Source organism: Cheilinus undulatus, linkage group 7 (genome assembly GCF_018320785.1).
Source record: "Cheilinus undulatus linkage group 7, ASM1832078v1, whole genome shotgun sequence".
In the NCBI taxonomy this organism is placed as follows: Eukaryota; Metazoa; Chordata; class Actinopteri; order Labriformes; family Labridae; genus Cheilinus; species Cheilinus undulatus.
Window position 1 is genome coordinate 1,429,807 of NC_054871.1, and position 22,018 is coordinate 1,451,824.

General features: G+C 38.5%; 2 protein-coding genes across 4 annotated transcripts in view; one reads left to right on the top strand and one right to left on the bottom strand.

Moving 5' to 3' along the window:
* The window catches only part of nrd1b (nardilysin b (N-arginine dibasic convertase)), a 34,274-nt gene extending 28,509 nt beyond the window's left edge, over positions 1-5,765 (top strand). For both annotated transcript variants that reach the window (XM_041792368.1, XM_041792369.1), the window contains exons 26-31: positions 1,869-1,916; positions 2,009-2,061; positions 2,189-2,272; positions 2,364-2,571; positions 3,928-4,014; positions 4,259-5,765. In XM_041792368.1, coding sequence (XP_041648302.1) covers positions 1,869-1,916; positions 2,009-2,061; positions 2,189-2,272; positions 2,364-2,571; positions 3,928-4,014; positions 4,259-4,474 — 696 coding nt within the window. In that variant the 3' untranslated portion in view covers positions 4,475-5,765. The remainder of the gene's footprint in view (positions 1-1,868; positions 1,917-2,008; positions 2,062-2,188; positions 2,273-2,363; positions 2,572-3,927; positions 4,015-4,258) is intronic.
* Positions 5,766-11,747: 5,982 nt separating this feature from the next.
* Positions 11,748-22,018, bottom strand: part of LOC121512860 (sterile alpha motif domain-containing protein 9-like) — a 28,642-nt gene continuing 18,371 nt past the window's right edge. For both annotated transcript variants that reach the window (XM_041792367.1, XM_041792365.1), the window contains exons 3-4: positions 19,966-20,248; positions 11,748-16,926 (exon numbers count right to left, since the gene is read on the bottom strand). In XM_041792367.1, coding sequence (XP_041648301.1) covers positions 13,280-16,926; positions 19,966-20,230 — 3,912 coding nt within the window. In that variant the 5' untranslated portion in view covers positions 20,231-20,248 and the 3' untranslated portion in view covers positions 11,748-13,279. The remainder of the gene's footprint in view (positions 16,927-19,965; positions 20,249-22,018) is intronic.

The window sequence follows — 22,018 nt, forward strand, 5'->3', positions numbered from 1 at the left end:
ATGGTCTCCACTCATTTCAAGAACTACAACAACAGTAGAACTTACCTGGTTTTTCCTTCTTTCTTTATCTACAGCTCCATTCTGCCTTGAAGGCGTATGGAGTACCATGGAACTCTGGTTTACCTAAACATGAACTTACAAATAATTTACACAGCACTAACATGACCAAAGGAACTGTATCAACACTGTACTCCTGGATAATGAAAACACAGGACAATCCTCTCCCTATTCAGGCGACCTGGCTTAAAGACTTAAATTCTATCTCTTCTGAAATAGCTTAGGAAACTATCTGAGCAAATATTAAACAGGCATCCAAAAACCCTAATCACCAATCCATCCATTTAAGATTTATTTACAGGTCTTATTGAACAACTACAATTAGATATATGATTAAGCTCATTTCATCTCCCTTATGCCAGTTTTGTTCATCTGGTTCTATTGGTTCCTTTCTGCACATGTTCTGGGAGTGTCCAGAGGTACAGTATTTTTGGTCACACGTTACAAAATCCCTGTCTGAAATTCTTTGTAAGGAGATTCCATGTTGCCCCTTATTATGCTTGCTCAATGACAGCTCCAAGGTCCCACTGTCTATACATGAGAAAAGAATTTGGCTCTCTGGTCTGACTGCTGCAAAGAAAATTCTGTCAACGCAGTGGAAACCACCACATTCACTGTCATTAAACCACTGGTGGCACCTGCTATCAGATATATTGTCCCTTGAACTCTCTGTTGCACGGTTTCATGGTGCTAAAGGGAAAACTTTAAGGTCTTGGTCTGAAGCTCTCTCAGCTGTACAGTCTCTTGCCAGCAGAAGGGAGGGCTAACAGGGTGGGCGGGTGGAATGGGGGGTGGGACGGTCACTCATTAGGGGGATAAATGAGGGGTTGACAACTAGCTGTATATGCTTATTGATCTCTTTGCAGACATGTATTTTTTGTAAACATGCCACATGCATTTTAAGTTGAAGGTTTAAAAGAATTAATAAGTTTGAAGCAGGGGTGTCATTTTTGACAGACACCCCTATTTTTATGCAAGTATAAACTTTTTTTTTTAGTCTATGCAGATCTCGATGCAAATAGCAATTAAACCTTCAGGAATGGCTGTTGCACAGTGAGGATGTATTTGACAGAATTTATTTATTATTCATTTATTTGTATTTTTTTTCCTTTTTCTTTTTTTTTTAATATATATATATAAGGTTCTGATTAGAGAAATGACAGATGTCATGCTTTCTGTTCAACACTGTGAATTTTGTCTTAATCTTTAAGAGCATGTGTACATGTGTTTATGTGTTGTCAACTTAACTCAATAAACAGTTGTTCACAAAAAGAACTGGCCCACCAGTGTGAGGTCTGCAGATTTCCTCCAGTATAAAAATGTGAACTAAACCTTGATGATTTCTAACATCCTTGTTGAGTCATAAAAATTAGAAAAAGTAAACAGTAAAAATAATTTGATAAAAAATCAGGAACCTAGGAGAAATTAGCGTTTTCTCTAAATTTTCAATTTTGCATCTCACACGACTAAAAGTTATGGTTTTGAATTTTTTTTCATATTTTAACCTTAACATCTCATAACTTTGACTTTTATCTCATATTTGTTACCTTTTGAATCATAATTTGAAATTTCATACCCTATTTAGACCTTTTAAAGTCATGATTTTGACTTTTATCTTATTTTTTCCTCTAAAACTCATAATTTTTTATTTTATTTCATATGTTGACTTTAAAACTGATTCATTTGACATTTAACCTCATATTTGGACATTTTAATTCAATAAACCCCTAAGAGCATCCCTAGAAGTTATCAGTGCCTTGTGTTCGTGTTCCTAATCTTGTTGACTTTATGGATGCTTTTTGTGTTTTTAGTCGGGGTTGAAGAACCTCAGAGAGCACGCCCTGATGGAGCTGATGGTGGTGAGTATTTTTATTTTTTTTTATTGTAGCTGCACACAGGCGAGTCTTGTAAATCCTGGTTTCTTTATCTGTTGTCTGTCATTTCTCCGTAGATGCACATGGAGGAGCCGTGTTTTGACTTCCTGAGGACAAAGGAGACACTGGGGTCAGTTTCAGGCTTACATACAGAGATCAGTCATGTATATGAAACAGGGTTAGCTGTCTAGTGTGTCAGGTGATGTTCCTGCTGCAGGTTATGAAGAGATCTGATGATGTCTGATTATCCCTCTCAGGTATCAGGTGTACCCAACCTGCAGGAACACCTCAGGTGTGCTGGGATTCTCCGTCACCGTGGAAACACAGGCCACTAAGTTCAGGTGAGCTGACCTCTGTGAACCTTTTAGTATTTCTGTTTTCTGTTGTGCTCCAGATGAATGAGTGGTTTCTTTTTTTTTTTTGGTCCTCCAGCTCAGAGTTCGTAGAGGCGAAGATCGAGGAGTTCCTCATCTGCTTCGGCGAGCGTCTGTCGAGTCTGAGCGAGGAGGCGTTTAAAACACAGGTGACCGCTCTCATCAAGCTAAAGGAGTGTGAGGACGCTCACCTAGGAGAGGAAGTGGACCGCAACTGGTTTGAGGTAGTGACGCAGCAGTATGTCTTCAAACGGCTCAACAAGGAGGTAAGAGACTCTTCAAACCAAGAGACAGCAGATGTGGATTAAGATGATGATGATGATGCATTTATGTTTAATAATCTACACCAAGGATGTCAAACTCAAGGACCGTGGGCCAAATCCGGCCCGTGGTGCAGTTATACCCGGCCCACCAGATCATATGATGTATTTATTAGAAGCGGCCCACCAGTGTGAGGTCTGCAGATTTCCTCCAGGATAAAAAAAAGTAAACTTAACCTTGATGATTTCTAACATCCTTGTTGAGTCATAAAATTAGAACAAGAAAACAGTGAAAAAAATTTGATAAAAAATCAGGAACCTAGGAGAAATTAGTGTTTTCTCTAAATTTTCAATTTTGCATCTCACACTGAGTTATGGTTTTGACTTTTTACTTCATATTTGAACCCTTACATCTCATAACTTTAACTTTTTCTCTCATATTTTTACCTTTTAGATTCATAATTTTACAATTTTAAAACCTATTTTGATCTTTTAAAGTCATGATTTTGACTTTATCTCATGATTTGACCTTTTTCAACTCCTAACTTTGATTTTTGTCTCATTTTTTTACTTTTTTAACTCAGGATTTTTATTTTTTTTATATGTATTTTGACTTTTAAACTAATGATTTTGATGTGTCTCATATTTTGATTGTTAAATATCATGATTTAAAAAGTTTTATCTCAGTTTCACTGTCCATTTCAACTCCTAACTTTGACTTTATATCTCATTTTTTACTTTTTTTAACTCATTATTTTATTTTAATTCATGTTTTGACTTTAGAAACTTATGAATTTGAAACTTTCTCATTTTTTGACTGTTACAAGTCATGTTTTCAGTATTCTATCTCATATTTTGCCTTTTAAAAACAACATTTTGACTTTAAATGTCATGTTTTTAGCTTTAAAACTTACAAGTTTAACTTTTTATCTCAGATTTTGAATTTTTAACTTATTATGTTGTCCTTCTAATCTCAAAATCATTTAGGTTGACAGTCAGTGGTTAAATACGGACCCTGTTAGGCCCTCAGGTTAGACCCAAATTCAGAATGCGTCCCCTGCTGTGATTGAGTTTGACACCCCTAATCTACACAGTCCTTTTGCTAATAAACTCAAATTAGATTGAACCTTATTTCATGTCCTTTTAACAGACAGGAAGTCTCAGTATCCTGTTTGCTTACCACTCATGTACCGATCCAGACCGGACCGTTCCATGTGTAGCACCAAGCTGACTGTTTAGAAATGCTTTTCTAAATTACTACTATGGATTAATCATAAACACTAGCTGTTAACTATCCTGTGACTAACAATCAGCCAGTCAAGGCGGCAGGTCTCCGGTTCTTACCTGCTGGTTTTTGTGCAGATCGAGGCCCTGAAGCTCTTCAGTCAGGAGGAGCTGGTCTCCTGGTTCATGGAGCACAGAAACAGCAGCAGGAAGCTCAGTGTGCACGTAAGTCTGTTCTAATATTAGGAAAAATACAAAACTATAACACCAATATTCAAATCCTGATATTTTTTGCTAAATGGTGATAAACAATGTATGTGCATTTATTCAGTCCATTTGCAACAACTCTAGGCCTTATCTCATTTAAATTATACTCATGCAAACTCGATTTTTTTCCCAGTTCTAGTATAAAAGCTGGTAAGTCCCTTGTATTTATAGCATTTGTTGATTTTGTTTGTGTCTGAATAAGGTGGTTGGTTTTGGCGTGGAGGAAAACGACCTGACGGAGCAGAGCGTCTCCAGCAGCCCCGACTCCACCCCCTCCTCCTCGGCCTACGGTGAGGTCAACGAGCTGACCTTCTTACCCGCCTCCTCGCCGGCGCTCCAGGACGTCACCCTTATCACAGACATCAGGGCGTTCACCTCATCCCTCCCCCTCCACCCCTACCATAAAATCCTCAGCTAGGCTAGGCTAGGCTAGGCTAGGCTAGGCCAGGACGGATGGACAGTGGAGCTGGAGAACGCCTCGTTCTGTCCCCGTGACAGAGAAAAATCAAGTTAACATTCAAACAGGAAGCATCTATGTTTGATCGACGAGGACAGACGAGGGGTTGTTAAATGCTGTGTTCACATCCTGTGGGGAAAAAAAAAAAACTAAAACCTGGGCCTGTATTTATCAAACGGCAGTACCAGTGCTTATCCTGCAGGACGCTGCACCGTCACAGACATCTATGAAAATATTTAGAAATGCAGAAAATAACTCCTTAATGTAGCGTAAAGCTCTGCAGCGTGTGCTTTACTGTAGCTCAGTTTATATCCAACAGTAGGGCGCTACCTTTACTTAATGACTGTTACTAACAAGCTATTTGCACTAACTAGCGCAGCTAAAATAAGTAAAGGCTAAGGGAAAAGTCAGCGCTTTTCTATCATGTTAAACATTTTAAAGACTAATGATGATGATGCAAACAGACTGGGGAGGTTCTGTTTATAACAAACTTTAAAAAATAATGAGCTCGGGAAACGTACCGTCACATTCGATCATTCTTTTATGCATTATTCCCTTTTTTATTATTCCGTTTAATCTACAAATTATAGCAATACTCAGTAATATCAGGATCAGCACATTATAAAGTTTGTTAAGAGTATCAGATGATGTGATTATTTCTGATATTTACAACTGATTTATCAGCTGAGGATACCAGCAGTAAGGGATGAGCATTTTAAAAGAAATAATAGGGATGTAACAGCATCAAAATCTCACACCTTTGTAACTACTCTACAGTACGATATTTATTAAGGTATCAAAAAAATCCACAACAACAAACAAGACTTGGAAAAAAGTGATGTCTGCATTTATTAATCAACAGTTGCACTGTGAATACTACAACATGTGCAAAAAAAGGCTTAAAAACCTATCCTGATGCTTTGGCTCCAGCTTTTCTAACCTTCTAAAATCTCCATTGTCCACCACTGAAAACAGCTGCAGGTCTTTGCTGATATATTCACTGATAAACCTCAGTGTCACCCTCACGCTGCTGGGAGGAAGTAGGATTCTGAACTCTTCCATAAGAGTCTAAAGTCGCTGGAACAGTCTCTAAAACAGGGAGGTCAATCTCAATCACAGCCAGTGTTAACTTTGTCGACTAAAACTCTGACCAAAACTATTCGTCAAAAGCCTTTTTTCCATGACAAAAACTAGACTAAAACTAACAAAAACAGATCTGTGATGACTTAAACTGACTAAAAGTAAGTTTAGTTTTCATCAAGATGACTAAAACTAGAGTAAAATGTTGTTTTTGTCAGACATTCAAAATCTGTGATATTTCTGTCAAAAACAAAGCATCTGTATCTATTCTGCCTCTCAGCTGTAGAAAGCAGGGACCCCAGGTTTGGCAGAGAACACACTACCATGGTTTGGTACCAGATTTAGGCAAGAAAATAATGCTTGGAGTAAAAGTAAAGACTAAAATGTGAGGACTTTAATGGACTAAAACTAGACTAAAACTAAAAAGGATAGAAATGACTAAAGTGGGACTAAAACTAAAATGCATTTCTTTTAAAGACTAATAGCTGCCCAAACACACTGATCACAGCAGGGGCCAGGGTTCTGAGGTAATCAGTGTATTGACAAAAATGTGTATCTGTTATTTGGTTCCTTATATGTTACCATAGAAACATGCAAGAAGCCAAGATGGCAGCGTCCATGAAGGGGACCTTCCCAAAGTATGAATAAAAGGCTTATCGTGAGTAAATTGGAAAAAAAAATATTTAGGTGATAAAACACTAATTTGGATAGACCTTCTTATATATATTGTTTAATTTTTTTTAAGTCTGTTCCACTAAATGCTACCAGGCTAAATATTACACACTGCACCTTTAAAACACTTTTTTTTTATTCTTAAAAGGATTTATTCAGGCACTGTTTAGGCACAGAATTATTAAAAAATATATTGATTTACTCACACATATCAGAAAAAACCCAATCAATACCCAACCCTAAGTAATACTGGATTAAAAAAATGATAATAAAAATAAAAATATAGTTTGTACACAACCTGCTAGAATATTTGTTAACCCTTTCCCTACCTTGCTTCCCTTTTAAAGGTGAGCATCAAGTTTTTGGACTTGTAATCAGAACCTTTTATAAACTGTTGTTGGTTTTGTTATTGGCAAGAATGGGTTTGAAATCTCGGCATAAAAATAAACAATATTGCACATCCCTATAATCAATTGTGCACGAGCTCAAACTTGACGAGTTCTAAAGTCAAAACTGCTAAAGCCTTAACATGCATTTTATTTACTCCTCCTTTTGTAGATCTTTTTCTTTTTTGGGGGGGGTTTATACCAACTTTACCCCCATCTGTTAGATTAAAATAGTACTAAAATGTGAAGTTTCTAAGAGATGCTATCAGTGCTAGCCGTCCACCGTTGTTTACATCTGTTTTAAAGAGTGTTACAGCAGGCAGGTAGCAGCTGTTAGATGGAGCTACTGTAGCTAGGTGTTTCTAATTGTTTAGCCTGCTAATCGCTGGCATCCAACACTCCAGAGTTAGACTCCATTTATGGTCAAAAATACAAAAGGGAATTTTTTAATTCATTTATTTTATCTGTTTATTGGAGAATGCTGCGTAGGTCTCACTAAATACCATATCTGTTTTTATGAGGTCTTGTGAATTTACTGGTTTAGGTCAGGAAAGTTGTGGAGAACTCGAAGTACGAATAGTCTGAGTTTTGACCAAATGGATCAGTGATCATGATTTTCTTTCACAATCAAGCAGCCATAAAGGAACTCCTAGATATCACGTTTCTAAATGCAAACATCACTACAGACACGACTGTTCGATTTCAGAATAATTAATCCACACTTCTTTAGAAGAACTAAGGCCACGTTCACACAAAAAACAACTGCTGAATTGTTTTCAAAGAAGTTCCGTGTTAGACACGTTCTGGTCTGTTATGATGATCATTGTCTCAGATTAGGGGATCTCAGATAAATTCATGCTTTCTAAATGGAGGTACATGATCAATCATTGCCAATGATGTGATGACGTTGGAAGGAAGAGAGGCGGAGCTAGACAACGCCATCCTGATAACCAACACTTCATTTACTGGACTCTCCGTTTTTCTATCCACACATTGTGACGAATTGGTGCTAACACTAAAGATGTTAGCTGAAGAAAGTCAGCCAGGGTTTCCACAAGGCTTTTTTAGTCTTTGGCCAAAATAGCCAGCATTCCTTAAGAATTTTGTCCATTTAGAACAACTACCTGGCATTTGCTTTAGATAGTCATGTGACCAATAACCTGTATTTAACAGCAGTAAAACAAAACAAAACAAAAAAACAGAAACACTGTGATGTAGCTTCATGTCTATGCTGAAGCAAGACTGGGGAAACCTGTAACTGTCTGAAACCGCTCCAAGGCAAGCACAGTAGAATCTGAGCTGACTGTAAACCTGAGTTCTTATAACACCTACATTTAACAAACACATTGGCACTGTAAGCTTTAAGTTAGCCAGATAGCGTATTAGCTGCTATAATAACTCAGCAGCTAGCAACAGCCAAATACTGTCCTCCACTGAAAAAAAACAGCTAATCATCCCAACAAACAACTAACCAGTACTCCGTTACCTCGACACCACCTTAAAACTCAGCTTTACAATTGGGATGAGTCTTACGGTCAGTTGTCCCATATTAGTCCTCATACTGATGATCTCAACTGTAACCTCAGCTAAAACAGTAAATCCTACCATCATGGTTTATGTAGTCCTAAAGAAAGGCAAACTGGATAGTTCAGTCCAGTCCTCCTCTCATCAAGGGCTAGTAAACATTTGTTTCTGACTGAGGCTAATACTGGTTTAGATGGCTATGGAGGCCGTGCTGCTTTTGAAAGTTCCGGCATCTCAGACACTGATGAAACGTAAAGCCAGAAGGTTACCATTTTTGGCTGAAATTTTTGTGTAAACGTGGCCTAAATCTAAACCACTTCTCTAAAATGTGGATAAATACAGGCCCAGAGCTTCTTCAAAAAACTGTTCAGCTGAATTTCTGTCAATTTGTCAAGAAAATTTGTTTTTTATGAAGGGTAGTGAGTTTGTTATTTGTGTTATAAACCTGAAAAGCAAAATATAGTCATCACATCCTGCTGTGTTTAAACGAGTCAGCTTTGATGTGATGATTTCGGGGGGTAAGTGAATGCAGCACGATGACTCAGGGCTCTGGTTTGAAACCAGTCTGCTATAAAAGACAACAGAGACGGGCATCTGTATCATTAAAATGTGACTTCAGCCAGTATCACTGCAAACCTACCATGTGTTTATTTATGAGTTTACATGTTCATACTGTAATACTGGGGATGTAAATGAAGAATAAATGTACAGATTAAACACCATCTGGTGGACACTGATTTTAATCTGTGGTCATATTTTAACTCAGATTATGCTATAGTAGTTTGTGGGTGCTGGAAAACCCCACCTCAATGTTTTAAAATTACTTCTATGTTCTTTTCAGCGATAAAATGCTTGATCAAATGTTTCAGTTAAAGTTTTGTTTTGTCTTTAGTCATAGAATAAAAGTCATTGAATTGTTCAAGAAATGCTTTGGTATTTATTTTTGTTCCTTTTACTGCAGTATTTAGATCTACATGAGTACATTTTGTCTGACTTTAGTTCCCCGACTACTAGGGTTAATGTCAGCTGTATCTGCTTTTTAGTTTAAAGATCACTGATAAAAATCAATTGACTAAAAGGTGTATTACTGTACTTCTTTGGCAAGTTGTCTCTTCCCCTCTGTCTCCTTTAACACTCACAACGGCCTCCCTAATGCCCCGCCCACAACACTGTCTGATTGGCCAGATTTCACATCAGTAATCCATTCTATCAGGGGTGCAAAAAAGCTCAGGACAGTAGCAGCTACAATTGACCACTGTGTGGAGCTGCAGCATCAGGTATTTTATTCCCTATTTCAGTAACCGGCCTTTTCAGACTGGCTGAATATTTTGCTGCTTGAATCTGCTGCGTGTGTGTCTGCTCCATCACGCACCAGCTTTCATACCAGGTGTGAGTTTGCTGCACATTGGCTTTGTCTCCCTGCTGTCTACACACTGTCATTCTCCCATAGTTTTACCTCAGTAAAGCCCCCTACAAGTGACTCAATTCAGTGTATAGTGGAACTGTTCCGGGAGCTTTTCAAAATAAAACCATTATGGGAGTTTCTCCAAAGAAATGCTGAAGCAGACTTTTACTTTGAAAAACACAAACCAGAAGAGTTTTTGTACTGTGTTTATCTTTACCTGTAACATTTTTTACTGGTGTGGAAACAGAAAAATTCATAAATAACAAAAATTTAAGGAACAACTTTAAGAAACGGACACATTTTAGCTCATGGCCTTCTACATAAGCCTATCTATATATCCTATAGGGTTGTTCCAATACTGATAGCAGTATCGGAAATACGTCCGATACTGCTTAAATACTGCCAGTCTATAAGTTTCACAGTTCACAGTTTATAAAAAGTTAAATAACTTTTAAACCATAAATCGTTGTCTCTCACTTGTTTCTCCTCTTGAAGCTAGCCATTGTGTTTTCCCACTGACGCTATTGATGCCTTTGAATCCCGTGTGGCAGCATTTTCAGCGAGCCTGGAACTTGTGTGTCTTTTTGGGACTTCAATGATTAAATCCACACCAGTAAACCCGATACTGAACGTCTTTTTGATCTATTTTAATAGAATTATGATAATTTATTACCGCTAGCTTGAATGCTAACCGCCATATTGTTTCTCTCTGTGTCTGTCAGCCAATAGCAGGCTGTTCCGTAATCACGTGATGCTGCACAAAATAGCAGAAAGGAGAGACAGAGTACAATGTACTTAATGATTTATACAACTGTATACATTAAGTACATATCTGTATACAACAATTGTTAATATGCGAGTTGTAAGTTTTATATTGTATTTGGAAAAGTTCAATAAAGTTTGTATTTAAAAAAAGAGAGAGCCTGTGCTGCAGCCCCCTGTATCATTGTTATTTTAATATTTAGCAGCAAAACTCAATAATCAGCAGGAAAACACATTTAGGGTCACAGAGACGCTGTTAATTTACAAATCTATTAGTTGAGCCATCCTCTGAGTCAAATACAGGTCTAAACTAATTTGTTAGTCTGAACAGTCAGTTCAGAAAGTTCAGACTGGGGGGTGCGCCGGTAGTCGAGTGGTGAAGGAGCGCACCATGTAGTGGGCAGCCTGGGTTCGAGTCTGGCCTGAGGCCCTTTGCCGCATGTCTCTCCCCCGCTCTCGTCCCTGTTTCTGAGTCTATCTACTGTCCTCCTCTATCCAATAAAGGCACGAAAAGGCCCAAAAACAAATCTAAAAAAAAAAGAAAGCTCAGACTGGTGTCGGATCAGTACTTGGTATTGGCCGATACCCAACACCTTGGTATCAGAATCGTATCAGGAAGGAAAAAATGGTATTGGTATTTGCAGGTTCAATTAGTCTGTTGTTCAGGGTCGGCTCTCTGGTCAAGGTAGACCATTGTGTGCACCTGCACGTGAAGGAATAATGGTGGGTGACTTTCTTTTGTTGTTTACTGCGGCTCCTGCCTTATTTAAATGAAAGGATAAACGGAGCCAGCTGATAGCTGTCTACTTAACTGTTGACACTGCCTTTCTTGCACATACTGCCATCTGGTGGAAGATCCCCCTAAAACCTTTACCTTGGTCGGAAAGTAAGATTTATCCCAACATAAGGTATGATTATAGTGTAGTGTTTGGCCAGCTTTAAAGTGGGTGCTCGCTTGAGCAGGCTCAACGGGTGAGAGTGCGACAGAGGATTTTAACATAAATGTTGTCGGGATACATTCCTCCTGGTTAAGTGAGGAAAAGTCGGCATGACCCTCTGAATGTGGGGTGCATTAAATATGGATGCTTGCCACCAAATGGTCAACAGCAGACCTGTGCTCTGAATGGCTGTGTGGCAATTAATGGTGGATTTCCCCTAGAGACCCTAGTCTGTCAAAACAACAATACTCTGATTTATTTGTTGTTTACAAAAATCCATCAAAGACAGAAAGTGTTTGGTTAGTGTGACTTCTGTGTGGAACTGATTCTAAAACAGTGCAGGCATTTCACAGAAAAAATAAAACACTTCATTGATATGAAAAATGTCCATGGTAAATAATTGAATAATGTTAAAAAGAAACAATGCAAAGGAAACAGAAAGTTTTAATTTGGTAGTTTATATTTGAACACATATATAGAGTTAAAAATCAGCTTTAACAATACTAACACAATGTTGAAAACGATCGATTACAACTTCACACAGTAACAAAAAATAACATTTTTTCCACCTCTACTAATCTCTGTTCTACCATGCTTTAAAGTTAAATAAAAATACAAAAAGTGAGGTAGATCTTAGAAAACGTAACATGGTATTTTTAAGGTAATCATGATAAAAAAAAAACAAAAAAAAATGGGTTCAACTATTCACAAAGAAGACAATATTAAAGATATATACAAAAACATTGACACTTAATCCTGCCGGCTGTCATTTTGCATGGCTGTACAGTTTAACAGCTGACAGTTAACTCTTAAGTACTCTATTGATTTTTACACTGGCAGACATAAAGTCAGAAACAGTTAAGTAAATGTCCATATCCACAATGAGTAAGTCCAGAAATTTACCCAGTATATGAACACATGCACTGAATAAACTTGAATTAAATCACTGACTTGTAAATTTTGTGATGAAAGGCATACATGTTAAAATACAGGTAGTAGATATGCTCTAGAGATGCATGTTATTCTTTGAACAATGTTGTTATCAGCAGATATTAACTTAAAGTTAAGTAAAGTAGAATACTGATATTGACAGATGCAAAGTTTGTTTTCATCCTCATTTATTAAACTTTAAAGTGTTAAAAGCACACTAAGAAAGTATTTACAAAACTGGAATTTACCTTACAGTTGTCATTTGTTGTCAGGAAGTCATGCCTAAGGTGAAACTGTCCTTTGTCACCTATTCTTCAAATACTGACAGTCTCAGTGCTGTTGTTGCACTTGCTCATATTATTTTTAGTCTCAGTTTTCAAACTGGATATCGTAAGCAAAGTGGTTATCTGACTCGTCATCAACAGCTTCCTCCTCAGGTTCATCCTCTGTGTTTGCTAGCTCTTGAGCCTTTTTAAATGCTGTGATAGAATTTTTTTTGCTATTTTGATGTTTGTGTTCAAGTTGTTTGGATTGCAGGAAGCCTCCTGCTTTTCTCTCTGGTTGTTGCTTTTCAGATTGCTTTTGTGAATCTGTTCTATTGTGTCAAATGTGAATGGGTTTGCTCTAATGTTCTTGGCCTTTTCTGCCCATTTCAGAGCCTCTGGGAAGTCTTGTTCCTTGATGTAAAAATATCTTGCCAGTGCCTGAGGAATAGACACTATTTTCAAACCTGGAAGATGCATTTGCAAAAATCTGTTGGACAGTTTGTCTCCCTTCCTCACTGTGAATTTTTTCTACCAGTTGAGAAAAGGGTTCTCTGCCAATGCCGTCTTTCTTTGCTGCCTCACAATCAGCATTTGTTGTATCGAGTCCATGAATCTTTTTTTGACCACAACCTTGCTGAAGAACAGATCAGAATGTAGAATCTCCATAGTGATACCATAGGAATGGGGAGAAATCATTGTCAGGTATAAGGAAGACATGCCAAGGTGAAAATGTCCTTTGTCACCTATTCTTCAAATACTGAGTCTCAGTGCTGTTGTTGTACTTGTTTGTATGATTTTAAGTCTCAGTTTTCAAACTGGATATCGTAAGCAAGGGGTCCATTGATAGCAAAACCAATGTAGAAGGAAACCTTTTCTGTGCTGGAACCTCCACTAACATGTCTAATCAAAGCTGGATGGACTGGGATTTTCAGTTTTCCATAACTGGCAAACACTTCCCCCTGCTCAATGGTTCCTTTGACTCGCTGAAGGCAGTTGATAATGGCTTTTTCTTTAAAAATGTCTCCATTCCTCCAAAGTTGTGCCAAGTCTTCACGAGGCATCTTCTTCTTTGTCTTCTTCTTGAAAGTCTCATTGAGTTTGGCTTTAGAAATAAGCCTCTGGAGTCCCTTCTCTTTACCCAAGTAGAGGTAGGCAACAGTGCTCCTGTTTCGAAACAATGAAGTTAGGCGTCTATGTGATGCATTTCGAATTGCTCTGACGTAAGTCCCAATTTCACTTTGGTCCCCTGTGTTGCTTGGCCAGAACAGAAGCAGAGCCAGGTAGTATGGGTCAGGGAACGGATATCCAAGCCCTACTTCCTGCAGAGTTGTCAAAAGTAGATCACAGAGATGGCTGTTACTCTTCACATGTTTAGAGTTTGGTTTCAGAAGGTAAAGAACCACGTTTGATAGAATGTAGTTGATCCTTTCCTTCGTCTTTTGGTTTTTCTGTTTCATGTTTTGCTGCTGTTGTTGCAAAAATGCATAGCATTCTGTGATTCTCTCAATCTCTTCAGCAGGTTTATCTAAATGTTGAAGAATTCCTGCAAATGTATCTGCCTGTTTCCTTTCAAGAAACAATCGTTTTTTCTCAATATCAATTTTCACATTGAGATTAGGATTGCTATGTTGTTCTTTACTCTTTTCCTCTGGTGTACTGCAGAAAAGACTAACATAGTCTTTAAAAAGTTCACAGGCGATGGAAAAGTTCTTTGCTTGAAATTCTGAGATTCCCACTTTTGTATAAGTGAAGAAGCAGTCAAGAAGGTCAAAGGTTTCTTTGACCTCAGTTTTCAGATTTTTGAGAAAATGTTCTTGTTCTTTGATGATTTCTTCATACCTGTGGTTTTCTTCATTGTCATCTTTGTACACACTGGTGATGGGGAATGATTTTTGGAGGAACTTCTGGAAATATACCTTCTTTAGAGGATCCATTTTGTCAAAGAAGGGCAATCTGCTCAGGATCTCAAAGACCAGGAATGCAATTTCCAGCACTCCAATGTAGCCCTTAACATTATATGACTTTCTGGGGTGGTCGTCTGACTCGTCATCAACAACTTCCTCCTCAGGTTCATCCTCTGTGTTTGCTAGCTCTTGAGCCTTTTTGAATGCTGTGATAGCATTTTTTGCTATTTTGATGTTTGTGTTCAAGTTGTCTGGATTGCAGAAAGTCTCCTGCTTTTCTCTCTGGTTGTTGCTTTTCAGATTGCTTTTGTGAATCTGTCCTATTGTGTCAAACGTGAATGGGTTTGCTCTAATGTTCTTGGCCTTTTCTGCCCATTTCAGAGCCTCTGGGAAGTCTTGTTCCTTGATGTACAAATATCTTGCCAGTGCCTGAGGAATAGACACACTATTTTCAAACCTAGAAGATGCTTTTGCAAAGATCTGTTGGACAGTTTGTCTTCCTTCATCACTGTGAATTTTTTCTACCAGTTGAGAAAAGGGTTCTCTGCCAATGCCGTCTTTCTTTTGCTGCCTCACAATCAGCATTTGTTGTATCGAGTCCATGAATCTTTTTTTGACCACAACCTTGCTGAAGAACAGATCACAATGCAGTATCTCCATAGTGATATCACTCACTTTGAAAGAGTGGCTTCTCTCTAGCTCTTTCAGACATGCTGATGCTATGGAGTGATGAAGGATTCGGATTCCTTCATATCCACCCCAGTCTTCATCCTTGTTAATGATGAGCAGGTCTGAATAAGGCTCCATTCTGTCCAGTGCACTTTCCTCTCGCCAGAAGATCTTTTTCATCCCAAGAAAATCCTCACAGAGAGAGCGAGAGATTTCCGATTCTGAAACATAAGTGTTCAGCAATGCTAAGAAGGCAAAAAGTTGGGCCTTCTTTGAGCTGCGATCAAAGTTCTCAAGGCTGTCATGAGCAAGTTTGTCAGTGTACTCTGGATCAAAATTTTTCTTCATGATCATAAAACTGTAAAAGTTTTCAGGTTTTTCATGGGTTTCTTTCAGCTCTTCAAGCTTCTTGTCAAACTCATCCTTTTCCTCTGGTGTCAATTCAGCTGTCATGAACTGATTGTCTGGTTTGTATGGTTTGAACAGCTTTTTTGGGTATTGAGAACGAACACAGTTCAGGATGATGACTTTACAACTTCGTTCCTTGTCCACATGTATGTTTGAATGTGTCTCTGCAACTTGAAGGATGCATCTTAAAAGCTTGTGAGGATTCTCTGTTTCCTTAGAGTCATCAACCAGCAGTAAAACTGGGCATGGTTTCTCACTTTCAAGCATTGTGAGTTTTATGACTTGCACAGCAACTTCAGCCATTGATAAGTCGTTGTCTTTCAGCACAGCACATCTAATCTCCTTACGAAGGTCCCACATTACATGCATGGCTAGAGTGGTACCACCACAGCCTGGCTTGTGAAACAGATTGAGCAGAACACACACATCTTTTGACTCTTTCAACTGATTCTTGATCATGCTTTTCACATTTTCATACTTGTCTCTCTTAATAAATGGTTTCTGCTTGTCTTTTTCACAGAAGTAGAAGTTCCACCATTTGACTTTGCCACCCCTGTAGAATTCTTCCTCAACCTTTTTTCTTTTCTCATTAAACTCTGGACTGTTCTCTTCGTAGGCATTTTCACACTGATTCAGACATAAAATGTCCAAAGCGTTCAGTAAGTCTTCATCCCTCTGTTTCAGAACAACAGAGCTGGAGTCAGAGGAGGGGAGTAGCCTTTCAGATGACTTACTGAATGGTCCCAGGCCCATTATTGTTCCATTGACCTTGCTGAGGCTCAGCTCATTTATAGACAGTAGGTCAATGTCAAAGTCACATTTCTCTTGTATAATTTCCCTCCATTTCTCATATGTACTCTGAGATTCACAAATATGAATGATCATATCCTCTTCAATGTGCTTCAGGAAAGCCCGGTAGGTGTCATAGATGGGGTCTTTTTCTGATTCTACAGGTGATAGGAGGAGGAATATGATGAGACTTCTTCCATGGAGAAGAACTTCAGGGTTACAAATGAATGAAACCATGTGCTCTATGTCTTTGCAGGATTTCCTCAGCCAGTTCCTGTAGTCCAGCTCTTTGTCTGAGTCCCTTTCGAGGTCATGTCTCCCATTGCAGAAGACCCAGCTGGTCTGTTTGAAGAGGTTAAGGCTCTTTATGACTAAGTCAATCTGCCCTTGATATTGTGAGGGGGTATGCAGGTTAGCCCACCTCAAGCCTCTGTATGAATGACACGGTCCACCCTGAATGTTAGAGTTTGGGTCAAAGTCTAACACACAGAAAAGTTTCAGCTTTTTCAGAAACTCAAGATACTGCACTTGCTCTGGACTGCTCTTGTTTACAACAACAACAAATTTTTCATAGTTGTCCAATGAATTCCCTCCACAAGTTAACAAGTTCTTCAGTTTTTCACCCTGGTTAGCTTCTCTCTCCATCACCTCTTTAGCAAGACAATGCTGCTCAGGATGACCTATTTGAACAGTAAATAAAGAACATTTAGAAATGAGGCAACGTTTTATACATACAAAATTCCAAAAAAGTTGGGGCACTGTGTGAAATGTAAATACAAACAGAAGTCAGTGATAGTCTAATCTCATAAACCCATACTTGATTCACAGTAGAACAGAAACAACATATCCGCTGTTGAAAGTGAGATATTCAACCATTCCATGACAAATATTACCTCATTTTGAATTTCATGGTAGCAACACATCTCAAAAAAGTCGGGACGGGGCAACACAAGGCTGGAAAAGTAAAAGGTACAAATGAAAAACAGCAGGAGGTGAATTTTGCAACTGATAATGGTTAACTGTCAACAGATCAGCAACATGACTGGGTATAAAAGGAAAATTTTAGAGAGGCAGAGCAGAGGTTGCGCTCGATGTTTTTTATTGTCTGTCATTTTTTGACGGAAAGGGTCGGAAAAATTCTGACATACTATATTACAGTCCATCAAAGTTTCTCTTTAATATCTGTAATATAATATAATTTAATATGACTTTATTTGTAGTGTTTAATAAAGCACCCTTTCCTAACTTATATTTAAAGAACAATCTTTAAGGTTTTGCATTTTTAATGGCACTGAGAGACAGATGGACACAGCAGCACAGCGTTTACTCCTTGTCATATTTACGCAGTGATGGTGGAGCAACAATCGCCGTCTTCAAGCAAGCAAATATGAGCAGCGCCATTTCAGATATCACGTACAGTTTTAAGAATATCTTTAATGTCAAGATATAGTTTGAGTAACATAGCCGAGAACAAGTTATTAACAGGCTGTACTGTGGAGCTGTGTACATTTTTGTCTGCTCCACAGGATTTCTTATCATTACCACATTATAATTATAATATAATATATATAATATATATTATACCGAATTATAATAATGAAACAAGAAAGGACAACTTGATGTGATAGTCACATACTCCTTCACCAGTTGCACAGGCTCCATCTGCAAATGTGCATGTGACAACGTCTGACTGATTTAACTCCTATAATAATGGTAACAAAACAGATTTGATTTAGGTTAATCATCATTTATTATTTCCTATGGTAATAATATTTCTAAAAAATGAATTTCATGAACTTTATTTAGGTTAAGCATTATGAATTAAGCCAGACTTCTCAGCTAAAGTTTACTGTACGATCTCATAAACAGCTGCTCTCATTATCATTTTTACTCAGCAGGAGGCTGTCATTCTGTTTGACGCAAGTGAATAGTTTATAAAGAGACTGCTATTTCCTATAAATTTCTGTGCAATAGCCTTGTGTACTGATGATTCCTTACAGCGGCCACTCACAGATGCGCGGAAAATAAATCATAAAAGAACCTATTTCTTCTATCTAAAATTAGAGCCACTGTTTATGAGACCATGTCTTCAGTTTGTGCAACGTACTCAACACTTAACACTCTGCTGACAGCACACTGAGAGGCTGCTGGAGGTGTCTTAGTACGTCACAGCCTCTCAGTGTGCTGTCAGCACAGTGACTGACACGCTTTCACAAATCTATGGTGTCGAAGTCAGTGATAGAGCCCACTGGCTACAAGATTTTTTAAAAGATTAAATAACCTCCTTGATATCCCATTTGTGCAAAATGGAAAAGGTCTGTGCATCTGTCTGTGTGTGTGTCCTGAAATGCAGGTTAGGTTCATCCTCATCATTCCAGTCCATAAAAATGACGGACAGCCTTCAAAATTCTCTGTCATCCTTCAAAAAAAATCTGTCAATGATGGAGAATATTTGGTTAATGTGACCTCTGAGGGCAAAGTCTCTCAGACGTAAAGATGGGATGAGGTTCACCAATCTGTGAAAGACTGCATCTAAAATTGAGAAACAATTTCAGAAAAATGTTCCGCAATGTAAAAAAGCTCAGACCCTGAATCTCTCTCCATCTACAGTCCATAATATCATCAACAGATTCAGAGAATCTGATGAAATCTCTGAGAGCAAGCGACAAGGCTGAAGGGGCCCTCAGGGGCCACTGCATTAAAAACAGACATGATTCTGCACTGAAATCACTGCATGGGCTGAGGAACATTCCAGAAATCATCGTCTGTCAACACAGTTGACCGTGCCATCCACCAATGACAGTTAAAGCTGGATCACGGAGAGAAGAAGCCATATGTGAACAGGATCCAGAAACACCGTGGTCCATCTTCTCTGGACCAAAGCTCATTTAACATGGACTGAGGAAACATGGAAAACTGTTCTGTGGTCAGAGGAAACCACAGACGCCGTGTCCTGTGGACTAAAGAGGAGAGGGAGCATCCAGCTTGTTCTCCTGGCTCAGGTCTAAAGCCTGCATCTCTGATGGTATGGGGTTGCATTAGTGCCTATGGCGTGGGCAGCTCTAACATCTGGAAAGGAACTATCAATGCTGGAAAGTAGAGAGAGGATTTGGAGCAACATATGCTCCCATCCAGACTATGTCTCTGTCAGGGAAGGCCTTGACTGTTAAAGTAAGACCATGCTAAACCACATACTGCATCCATCACAACAGCATGGCTTCACAGGAGAAGAGTCCGGGTCCTGAACTGGTCTGCCTGCAGTCCAGACCTTTCACCAACAGAAAACATTTGGAGCATCAGAAAAGGAAAAATCCAGCAAAGAAGACCCAGGGCTGTTGAGCAGCTAGAATCCTACATCAGACAAGAATGGGAAAACATCCCTCTCCCAAAACTACAGCAACTTGGTCTCCTTATTTCCCAGACATTTACAGACTATTGTTAAAAGAAGAGGAGATGCTACACAATGGTAAACATGACCCTGTTCCTACTTTTTTGAGATGTCTTTCTGCCAGCTAATTCAAAATGAGCTAATATTTTCACGAAATGGTAAAATGTCTCAGTTTAACATCTGATACGTTGCTTATGTTCTATTGTTAAAGAAATATGGGTTTATGGGATTTGACAATCATTGACTGCTGTTTATGTTTTCATTTTACACAGCAACCCAACTTTTTTGGAACTGGGGCTGTACAGCTACACATTTTTACATGGTGTCTTACCCATTTTGTTTTCCAGCTGATGAGCAAGCTCATTTTGATCCATTTCTCGTAGAATCTCCAATGTGACTTGGTAAGCTTCATGGTCACCATAGTGTCTAGTCATTAGATCAGCAGTGTCAACGGTGTTGCTGCCCTCAAGTTCACTAGGAGAAATAGGTTCAAACTTGGACCTTTTGTACCGTTTTAGGTGAAAATGAAATTTTTTAAGGTCTTCTTTGTAAAGCCAATCAAGGGTTTTGTAGATCTTCACAGTTGCATCAGGCATTCCTGGACGGACTGGGGCCTGCAGGAAGAACCAAGAGAATGTAATCAGAGTAAAAATTGATCCTAAAATGAACTCTTCAAAATATTTCTTTACGTGTAGTACCATACTTAGGCAAAAAATCAAATATTATCACAGATAATCGTATCATACTCAATACATTCAATGCATGGCAAGAATCTCATTTTCTCTTAGAGCTAGATATTTCATTTCTTAGGAGGGCTCCATTATGGGGCAACCCAAACCTTTCAAATCATTGCAGATGGCATATTGCAAAATTGGAATAGGGGAAAAATAGAAACAGTCGCTGATTTGTATGTAAATGATTTATTTGACAACTTCCAACAGCTAAGTGAGAAATTTAACCTTCCCAACCAATCTTTTTTTAAGTTCTTGCAACTAAGACAGTGGGTGAAAGAAAACACAAAAGATATTTTTCCAAGTATACCCAAAGAGACTCTCTTTGAAAAATCACTCTATAACCGACCTTCCACCACATGCAGAGGTCTTACGTTGGCTATATATCGTATCATAAGTGATAATTTCCCAGGTTACGAGGGGACATCTATTAAAAGAAAATGGGAGTCAGACTTAGGTTATGTTTATGATAAAGAAAATTGGCAAAAATTATTAGAGCAATCACAAACTGTATTGGTTTCCACAAAACATAGACAAATACAGTTTAACATTCTCAACAGAATGTATTATACCCCCTACAGACTACATAAAATTAATAACAGCATTTCTCCAATGTGTCAAAGATGTAAAATTGTGAAAGGAGATCTTTTTCACATGTTTTGGAGTTGTCCTGTGATAGAAGCATTCTGGAAAAATACTATAGCACTAACCTCAAAGATAATTAACTGCAGTATCAAGCAAGACCCTAAAATATGGATTCTGGGAGATCTGAGTTCTGTTAACACATTTAGTTCACAGAAATACTTCATATTACTTGCTAGTACTGCAACAAAGAAATGCATTCTAACCAATTGGAAATCTAAAGACTCCATCAACAAGGCAGTGGATCAATGAATTGACATCTTACTGTACTCCTGAAAAGATACTGTATAATGCCAGGAGAAAACCTGAAACCCTCAATAAAATCTGGGATCCCTTTCCCTCTCCCTGCTGCCCCCATTCAAATGAATGGGGGCAGCAGGGAGGGCTCTGCCTAAGCTGTGGCAGTTGGGCCTCTACACAAAAAAACCAAAGGTCCTACAGCTTTAAAAATGACATGGATGGATTCCTGACAAAATTTACTACAAAAACATGTTATTTTTAGAGAGATTTGGTCAAAATTGTGGCATCTGTGAGGTGAGATTCAAAAAAATTTCAGTCAATTTTACTCCTGAAACATAGAGCAGTTGGTGATGATGTCACTCACTGATTGTCAGATGAAAGCAGCTGGAATGCAGGCATTGGTTACCATGGCAACCAGGGAGCCCTTATTGAGCTCTGATCATGCACACACATGGAGCTGTTCCAATAAAGCAGCCCATTTAAGCAATGCTAGCTTCTGCAGGTTTTTTGAACATTACAATAAGCTTACCATACAGCTTACTGTGAGGTGAGGTTTAAAAAAATATCAGTCCTTTTCACTCTGGATGAGGACAGTTGATGATGTCACTCAGTGATTGACAGTTCAGTGCAGCTGGTCATGTGACTCACTGAAGGCAGGAAAATGGAATGTGTAATACACACCCATTATAAAGTCTGAGGCTCCTGACAGAGCTGCAGGTACACACCTCAGTCAAAGGGTCAAAAAGGGTTGAAACCCTCATAGTGGAGGTC